This window comes from Urtica dioica, chromosome 1 (genome assembly GCF_054948205.1).
Source record: "Urtica dioica subsp. dioica isolate 48M chromosome 1, U.dioica_male_clone48M_v1_H2, whole genome shotgun sequence".
NCBI classification, from domain to species: Eukaryota; Viridiplantae; Streptophyta; class Magnoliopsida; order Rosales; family Urticaceae; genus Urtica; species Urtica dioica.
The window spans coordinates 16,156,228-16,166,448 of NC_142756.1; the positions used below are offsets into that span (position 1 = coordinate 16,156,228).

The window sequence follows — 10,221 nt, forward strand, 5'->3', positions numbered from 1 at the left end:
TTCATTTTCTAGACCTAAAAGTTATGAAAATATCTCAATTAGACCCGTTAAGTAAAAAATATCCAAAATTGGACTTTTGTACCAATTTTGGACAAAAATACCCTCAATTCAAAATAAACCTCATCTTCTTCAATTCTCACTTCCTCACTTTCTCACTTTCTCTCACTTTCTCTCAACACAAAAAAACCTTTTCTCCATCTCCACCAAATCCGACGCCATCCTCCACCAATCCGACGCCATCCTCATCAAATCCGACGCCGACCTCGACACCTCCGACGCCCACCACCAACTCCGACGCCGACCCCGACCTCCATCAACCTCCATAGCTACCTCAAAATGACAAAAAAGGTATGTTTTTTAATGGTTTTTTTAATGGTTTTTCATGGTTTCTTAGTGTACCATAGATAAGAAATAAGATTAGAGTGGTTTCATAGTGATTTTTTTTTGTTTTAAAATCTGGAAATGTTTGGATTTTTTTTTTTTTTTTTTAAATCCTGACGGAGACGGTCGGATCCCGTCGGATCCCATCGGACTCGGTCGGAATCCGACCGAATCCGATGGGATCCGACGGGATCCGACCGTCTCCGTCTTCAAGTTATTTTTTTTTTTTAAATTTCGTCGGATCCCGTCGGATCCCATCGGATTCGGTCGGATTCCGACCGAGTCCGATGGGATCCGACGGGATCCGACCGTCTCCAGCAGGATTTTTAAAAAAAAAAAAAAATCCAAACATTGAATCCCGTCGGCTTCAAAGTGAATTTTTTTTGTTTTTTTTTTTCTAACGAGAGATGGGTTTAGATTTGAATGATATGTAATTGTGTTTTTAGTTGTGTTTTGAATGATATTTAATTTTAGTTGTGTTTTGAATGATATTTGTTTTGTTTTAAAATTTATTAGTGATTGAACTTGTTATAACTCGTGTTTTAGGAGAATGTAACGTGGTTGCTATGTGATTAAACTTGTTACAATTTTTTAATTTTTTTTTTCAGATTTTAGTTGTGTTTATTGTTGGATTGTTTTGAATGATATGTAATTGTGTTTTTAGTTGTGTTTTGAATGATATTTAGTTTTAGTTGTGTTTTGAATGATATTTAGTTTTAGTTGTGTTTTGAATGATATTTGTTTTGTTTTAAAATTTATTAGTGATTAAAGTTGTTATAACTCGTGTTTTAGGAGAATGTAACGTGGTTGCTATGTGATTAAACTTGTTATAATTTTTTTTTTTTTTTTTTCAGATTTTAGTTGTGTTTATTGTTGGATTGTTTTGAATGATATTTAGTTGTGTTTTTAGTTGTGTTTTGAATGATATTTATAATTTATTAGTGATTAAACTTGTTATAACTCGTGTTGTAGGAGAATTTGACGTTGCTATGTGAGAGTAATTTTCCGGGTCGAATCACGTATAGTGGTTCGGGAATGTTGAAGCTTGTGAAAGAAAAATTCACAGCTCTGGATCTACTTCAAAGGATAGCAGAGACTCCGTTCGCTCAATTCTTCGAGGCGACGACGTTAAATTTCTCTTCAGTACTTTTACACTCTCTGCTTCTTCGAAAGGTGGAGTCCACGAAAAGGGGTGAGATTCACTTCGGTATCGGAAATAAACGCGTGAGATTCGGTAAACTCGAATACGCGTTGATCACCGGATTCAGTATGGAAGACGGTCCGACGGCGGAGGAGCAGAACGAGCGAAGAAGTAATAGGCTCGTGACCGATCACTTAAACGGCGTGCGAAACGCCAAGTTCGAAGTCTTGACGAACGCGTTCAAGACATGTCAAGATCCGGAGGACGCGTACAAGCTCGGATTGTGCGTGTTTGTCATTGGGTATCTCCTCGGAGTAGAACACAACCGAGTCATTAACGACAAGTATCTCTACATGGTTGAGGACTTGTCATTCTTCTATTCTCTGCCGTGGGGGAACATCACGTGGACAGAGACGTTCTCCGCCCTCTCTGTGGACATGAAACGCTACTGTCTAAAACAAAAGGACAAATCCGCCAACGAGAACATTCTTCAGAAGGAGGCAAAGTATTCCTTACCGGGGAATTTGCACGCCGTGCAATATTGGGCGTTCGAGGCTATTCCGGAGATTGGTCAGCAGTTCGGGAATAATATCGGTGTTCGAGTACCGAGGATGCTTTCGTGGTCAAGCGTTCGAGTGGTGACACGCAAGGACGTCGAGAAGGTTTTCCTTAAAAAAACGGTAATTTATAATTTATATCTTTTATACATAAATTATACACTTATCTAGATGTTAAGTACTTACATTTTTTTTCCTCTTGTAGCTCGGTGTTCTTCAGATGTTGAGACCAAGGACCGGTGAGCGCGAGTTCTTTCAGCAACTAGAAACGCAACTCAGTCAATCGCTCTATCCGACTGAAGACGAAAACGTGGTTGAGCCACGTAATATCGAGGAAGAGATTGATTTAGTACAATCAATCGCGAAAGAAGCCGACGGACTCAGAGAAGCGGAAAAGGACGAAGAGGAGAACTTGTGGAGTGATGAAGACGATGATGATGATCATGTTTCAGATACACCGCGAGAACCTCGTCAGGTAAATTCTATTTAGTAATTACTAGTTTTAGAGTAGTTATTAGTTTCAATCATGTGAAGTAGTTATTAGTTTCAATCATTTCAGCCCACACTTCGCGCACCTCTCAGTCGTCCCGATCATCCCGCTCGTCCCGCTCATCCCGCTCGCCCCGATCGTCCCGGTCGTCCCGATCATCCGGCTCGTCCCGATCATCTCCCTATGTGGTCTTTGACGGAGGATATGTGGAATAATATGATCGAGACTCAGAATCAACTTCTAAAATCTAATAATGAACTTCGAAAATCTCAGAGTCAGTTGGTACGATCTCAGGCAACCGTCTTGAGGGCTCTAAGTACAAACGGTCGGAGGCTAGAGAGAATGAGGCGATCTCAGGTTAGTTTTTTTTTTTTTTTTTTTAAATAAATTAGTCATTTCTATAAAAAATTAGTTTCTTATTCAGTATTTTGTGTCATCAACTTACAGCTTGACATGTTCGAGAAGATAAACTACATTTTCTCGGACGTGACGGGTTTATGTCCCGGGCCGTTACCAACTACACAAGCATGTAAACCTCGTCCACCTCAACCTAGTCCTCCGGCCCCTCCTAATCCTCCGGCCCCTCCTAGTCCTCCTGCCCCTCCTAGTCCTCGTTCACATGCGGCGTCACAGCCGTCGTCTTCGCATCCCTCGTGTACGACGAGGAAGCCGGTTTCACCTAGTAAAAAACGTCTCCGGCGGAACGATGCATCAGATAAGACGCTCCCGTTGTCCACCCTAGCACAGAAGAAGGCGAAAGAGAAGGTACGAACACCATCTCAAAAGCGTATTCGAAAAGATACTTTCTCCGCCGATTTCACGGATCCGACGCGGCCGAAGTATGGAACAAATAAGCGGGTGTCGCCGTTCAAACCGTTGAAGGAGCCAATACTTAAAGATTGGGAAGCCGTCGTGAAGTGGAGTAAAACGCGAAAACTTGATGGTCATTTTATGCCGAGGATTTATGTGAAGATCGCTAGCGTGGAAGAAAATTTTTTCAAGCTCCTTCTCGAGAACGGAAAATGGTTAGACGACACGGTATGTATAACTACTTTACGTTTAATATGTTTTTTCATCTAAAAGTTAATTATTATGACTTAAATATATTTGTTAATCCAAATACGTTGACAGCATATTGATGCTATTATACATATGCTACGGAGACGCCAACGACAATATGACGGGTATCGTCAAGACGTCTGCATCATGGATACCCAATGGGTCCAACATGTATATGGGCGTTATACGAAAGAACAAGAGTTCAAGAAGATTGCCGACGAAACAGGCAATGAGGCGGAGATCGTAGACTGGGATCAACGACTCGTGTTTGATCCTATGACTGGATACAGGAACTCTCAAGTCTTGCCGTGGAATTGTGCCGTGGAGATTTTGTTCGTCGTGAACTTCAAACAGATGCATTGGTTCACGTTCCGAGTCGACCTCAAAGAGCTGACCATAACCGTCTTGGACTGCCAAAATGATATTGTGAAGATGAGAGAACATGCCAACAACTTCAGAACGATGATGGATGTTAGTAAACTTTAAAGTTTATAGTAAATCATATATTTATTTTCTTACATTCTCATGTTAACGTAGGATTGGTGTCAAGCGATATCGAAGGTTATGGCAATGTCGAGATTATTCAACGAGCATCCGAAGGCGGAGCGAGAGCTAGATGGCGGGGAAATTCGACTTCCACCGTTCGGATGGGTAGTTGACGATACCATCCCACAATGTGTGACAAGGTATGTAAAAAAAATTATGAAGTTTTATTTAAGAGTTATGTTATTTGTGTATAACATTTTTTGATTTTGTCTTTCAGTGGTGATTGTGGGATGTTCGCAATCAAATACATGGAGCATATCCTTGTCAACGCCAGTTTTGATACACTACGAAGCGAGAACATGAAGACGTTCAGGAAGAAATGGTCTACGGACCTATTTTTCCAATTAGAAGAGCGATGATATTTATTAATTATTAGGATATCTCTATTTTTATTTCATTAAATATTTTTGATATTTCTACTTTGATGACATTAAATATATTGGATATCTTTAGTTTCATTTTATGTTATAGTTTCATGTCATTAAATTTATATTTAATTATTTTAAAGTAATAAATAAAAATATAAACATAAACATAAACATAACCACAAACATGTTCAACTCAAAATTAAACGTCAATTTTTCAACAAAATAAGTTTAAAAAAAAAAGATAATGATCAACTTAATGAAAATAAACAAGTTTTCACTCTCTCCATGTGCATGTCTTCCTATTATGTCCCATACCACCACATTTACCACATTTCCGATGGATAACAACTTTTTCTCCTTGAGATGGGTATCGATTGACTCTTCGCCTTCCTTGTTTACTTTTCTTCGGCCGACCGGCTTGTTTCTTTTCAACTGGTGCCAACACCTTCATGTTTTTTATGTCATCCGGAACGTTCCACTGTTCTTCATTCCCAACAGGATATATAGACTCCTTGTACATCTCAATCCATATCTCTTTCGAATAGAAAGGACTGCACAACGAATAAATGTCCACACTCCTGTGTTGTGCGGATGCGATGGCATGCTCGCACGGGATTCCAAGTAGTTGTGGTAGTCCACAAGTGCATGTGTTATTCATCAAATGCACATCAAAGTCACCTCTCTCGTCTCTAACATTACATTCAAACATCCCGAGTCCGTAGGTATTCACGTATTGTGCTTTGCCGTTCAGATGTTCGAGATTATCTTGAAACTTCGGGGACAGTCTTGTATCACATTTTCTAGCAATTTCTTCTCGATTAAAAAACCATGTTTGAAGTGTGAATCTAATGAACTCAAGCAAAGTGGTGATGGGAAACGTTCTAGCATTCCTCGTCTTATTGTTGAAGCTTTCTGCATTATTGCTTGTCATTATATCATACCTATAGAAACAGTTACATATTAGCGACGTTCTGGTTAAAACACTTGTAATGATAAAGGGAAAAGTTTTAGTCTTACCGTTTTCCAGGAAAAAATGCTCTTGCCCACCGATCAAAACCGACTTCCTCGAGATACTTAGCCATCTCGACATCTTTTCTCCTCAACTGCTGAAAATGAGCTACGAAAGCCCGCTTATTGAAGGCATAAGCGGCATCATACAGTTCAATTCCACAATGATCAGTCTTGAATTTGTGTTGGACATTTAGTTTGAGATGATGGAAGCATGCTCCATGAGGGATACCGGGAAACACCACTTCGACGCCATGTATGATGCTAACATGTCGATCGGATATGAACACCAACTCTTCAACGTCTTCACCGATAGCTTCTCTCAACTTTCTCAAAAACCAAATCCACGAAGCGTGACACTCGCTATCTACTACCCCGAATGCAAGTGGATACAACTGAGAATTAGCATCCATCGCAATTGCGCATAGCAACTGTCCACCGTATTTTGTCTTCAAAAATGCACCGTCTAATGATATGACGGGTCGACAAGACTTGAACCCTCTACGACACGCCCCAATAGAAAAGAACGCGTATTTGAATCTATCGCCATCTTTCACAAACGCCGTAAGAGTCCCTGGATTCTTCTGCTCCAACATGTATAACCAAGATGGTAACTTCTGATAAGATTCTTCTGGCGTACCTCTTACGTAAGAAATTGCTTTCTCCCTTGTTCTCCACGCTTTCAAGTACGATATGCCAACACCCCATCTTGTCTTGACTTCCTCTCTTACGTTATGCGCTGAATATTCAGCCATAGAGCTAATGTTGTACTTATCTTTGAAGACGTGCCCAATAACCCAAGGTGCAACTCCTCTATGACCTTCTGTTCGAACCACACGCGCGCAAGAATGTCTACTCTCATACGACGTTATCTGCCACATGTCAGACCACTGCACAACACCCCTCAGCTTCCAAGTGCACATCTCATTTTTGCATATGACATACCATCTCTTTTTCGAAGACGATTTCACTCTAAACTCAAAATTATTTTTTAGAGCAAAAACATGAATCTGTTGCTTCATCTGTTTCTTTGACTCAAACTCTTTCCCAAGGTATATATCTTCTGTGCTACCTATTGCATGTAATCAATGGTTATAAAATATATAACATAACATTTTCCATATATAAGTAGATATCATTGTTTTTATTACCTGTGGAAGAATGTGACAATAGAGTTGGACCTTCATTACGTTCTTCTTTGACAACATCAGCCGCTGTGAAGTCAGGGGCTTCCCATGAATAACGCACGAAATCCGTTTGTGAAACATCTTTACGAGGGTCACGTGACGGTTCACCTTGTTTTGATTGTTCCCCGTGTCCTGATGGTACTGCAAAATGTTTAACAAAATCTTTATATTCTTCATGATTTACAAACTCTTCGAATTCTGTTTCTTTGTCACTGTTGAGTCCATCTTCTCCCTTGTCACTTTTATCTTCGTCAACTTTGTTATTTTGTTCTTCATCATCTTCTTCCTCGTTGTTGTGATAATTATGTCTATCATGCACGTATACTTCATCATCTCGATCGGTGATTATCAAATTCTTTCGTCTCTTGTTGAGTTCAACACGAGGCAACTCTTCATTGATAACATTTTTTCCTTTATCTACTTTGTTTGCACTGAACGCTGTGATTTCTTTCGATATCAAAGTTACACAAAGTGCATATTTTCTACGACTTTTGCACTTCGTGTAATACTTAACATCAATATCGTCCTTCAACAAAGCAGGCTCAATCGGCATATTACCCGCTTCATATGGAACTTCTAACTTTAAGTCATACTTTGATCTGTCTATATCGACTCTATTGTACACCTTGTCGACTAACCCCGTGTATGTCGTCTCTTTCGAAACTTCAAGCGGAAATGTTCTTGCATTTTTGAACACGTATAAGTGTCCATTTCTCTCCCATGTGCCGTTAACCATCAACAAAACTGCAACAAATATAACATAAAATACATTAAATAAAAAAAAAAAAGTTTTTTTTTATTTTTTCTACATACACTATCGGATCCGGCCAGATCCGGTCGGATCCGGCCAGATCCGGTCGGATCCTGCCAGATCCGGTCGGATTCTGGCAGTTTGCCAGATCCGGTCGGATCCTGCCAGATCCGGTCGGATCCGGTCGGATCCTGACCATGCCAGATCTGGTCGGATCTTGCCAGATCCGGTCGGATTTTGCCAGATCCGGTCCGAATTTTATCTTAAATTTCATCGGAAATCGTACTTAAATTTCATCCTAAATTATCGGATTTCATCGGAAATAACGTTAAATTCCCGGATATTTGACCTAAATCTACTAACTTCTTTTTTTCTACACAAACTATATAAACATAACTATAAAAGATGAATGAATGAGCATACTAACCCATTTCGACGAGATTGATTGAAGTGGATACTCAAAAATGATGAAACGAGAGGAAATGAGAGAGGATGAGAGATGAAAAGAAGTATAGAATGAAGTGAAGATGGTTATATTACCTTGAAAGTGTATTTTTGTCCGAAATTGGTACAAAAGTCTAATTTTAGATATTTATGAACTAGTGAGTCTAACTGAGATATTTTCATAACTTCGAGGTCTAGAAAATGAAATTTCTCTTTGTAAATGTAGTCTCGTGCTTGGTTAACCTTGTCCTAAATAAATTGTTAAAATAGAAATTGCTCGAACTACCACCTTATTACTAATTTTTTCCAAAAATCCATCAAAGCATAATTTTGGCCAAAAATACAAGTTGACCACTTATGAAAAACCAAATTTACCCTCCTCCTTAAATTTTCTTTTAATCTCACACTTACCCTCTCATACCTCATTTAATACCATCTTTTAATCCATTTTGAATTAAACTTTTTTTTTATATCTCTCTCTCTCTCTCTCTCTCTCTCTCTCTCTCTATATCTCGTCAGAAAAAAGCTCAAAACTCAAAACCAAAAGAGAACCAAAACCCTAGATTTGAGCTCACCCAATCCTTGCCAAAGTTGAGCTGACCCAAGCCTTTGGATTTGAGCTCCGACACGCTCAAGGAAGCACGACCAAAGCTCATAGATCCGGTCACGACGAAGAATGTAGCTCCGACCAAGCACGTAGCTCCGATCCTCGCCCAAGGTTAGTTTTGTTTTTTGTTGTATCAAACTTTTCTTTGGTTTTTTGGTATGTTTTATTCTGGGTATGTTTGAGATTGGCCAAAAAAGAGACTTTTTTTTATTCTGGGCAATTTTTATTGTTTTCTCTTGTTTTTAGGCGAAGTTCATGAGTTGTTGACATCATATGTCAACAGTTGACGCAACTGTTGACATCTGATGTCAACAACTCATGAACTTCGTGCTGTCAATGGTGCCCACAAGAAGAGTTGTAGTCTTTATTTTGTACATTTGATGTAATAAAGTCTCACGAAGACTCTTGCTTGTAATTGCTTATTCATTAATAAAAAGTTGAAACGTTCATTCATTCTTCCTTGTCTGTTTGAAGCTTTATGATAAAACATTAGTCTTTAGTCCATAAACAAACTTAACAACTTACGAAGAGACAAATGTAGATTTGCATGAACAAACTCTTCATAGTTTGCTTAAAACGATATATTCGCAATCTAAGGGTCAAAGGACTATTGACCTCAGTACGATTGTTAGGAGAATCTATGATGTCTGGTTATGGGGCACTGAGAGTTGGAGACTCTATAGTTCTTCTAGGTATCTTCCGAATGTACTGAATTGACCAATGCACTTCTAGAGACAAGATAAGAACAAACCATTTAGCCTCTTATGTCTCGAAGTCACTACGTATGAATTGCATCATGCTTACCTTAAACCTGAAATGAGACATGCCATTTCACAGCTTACGTATTCTCATTTGAGAAAGTCAGAGTTCGGACTCACTATGTGATCCGAACAGGACCTATTGGTGAAGTACTAAGTTGTGAAGATGTCATGAAGTTCTCATAGATATGGAATTCATGTACAAGATTGCTGAAATGCAATGTATATCACCTCATGCTTTGTTCCTTGGAGTGTGAATAAATGAACTGGCCAGTGTCCAAATTGAGTCTTGACTGTTTTGGATGAAACAATATGACTTGTTAGCTCCCCGTCAATATATTGTTTCTGACTTATTCACAAGCGACAAAAGAGTTGAGGAAATAACAGCTAGAAGGGTAAAATGGTAATTTCGTAAATCCCGACTAGCTGATGATATTCATGAAGGGTAAACATAGATCATATTCAGTGGATCCGCTCATCATAATTTGGTTGAATTCTTGAGTAGAAAATAAATTCATTTGAACCGAGAGATTTTCAGTGTCAACTCTTTAGTGGAGTCAGTTGACATTAAGCTAAACTTGGAAAAAGTTTGTGAACTTTTGAGTCCAAGTGTTTAGCTCAAGCTTTGTTCATTTGGATCCATGAGGTCACTATCACAAATCACATCGAGTAGGAATAGTTAAACTAGAAGCTAAGTCAAAACAAGAACGAGACAAGTTTTGTGAAAATTGTCAAAATGTGATTTTTGTCTTTTGAGACATAGGATGAAATGAATGTCAATAAATTTTTTGACATGGTCATTTGATGACATGCATCACTCGGCCAAAATTAGATTTATTGGGCCTTGTGGATTAATTTCATTTTATAAGAATTTTATTGAAAATTCTTAATGGGCCTTTTTCATGTTGTCATGAACAAATGAAG

General features: G+C 38.9%; 2 protein-coding genes across 2 annotated transcripts; one reads left to right on the plus strand and one right to left on the minus strand.

The window, feature by feature from the left end:
• Positions 1–336: 336 nt before the first annotated feature.
• LOC149407522 (uncharacterized) lies at positions 337–4,533 on the plus strand. The gene is made up of 8 exons (XM_089620544.1): positions 337–348; positions 1,354–2,202; positions 2,285–2,554; positions 2,639–2,926; positions 3,017–3,607; positions 3,701–4,099; positions 4,166–4,314; positions 4,392–4,533. Exons 1-8 carry the CDS (start codon positions 337–339, stop codon positions 4,531–4,533), a joined length of 2,700 nt encoding a protein of 899 aa, XP_089476670.1.
• A 257-nt stretch (positions 4,534–4,790) lies between these two features.
• Positions 4,791–7,290, minus strand: LOC149407523 (uncharacterized). Its single transcript, XM_089620556.1, has 5 exons — positions 7,159–7,290; positions 6,702–7,101; positions 5,560–6,622; positions 4,988–5,483; positions 4,791–4,841 (listed from the first exon to the last, which is right to left on the minus strand). The coding sequence occupies exons 1-5, from the start codon at positions 7,288–7,290 to the stop codon at positions 4,791–4,793; spliced, it is 2,142 nt and encodes a 713-aa protein (XP_089476682.1).
• Between the last annotated feature and the right edge of the window lie 2,931 nt (positions 7,291–10,221).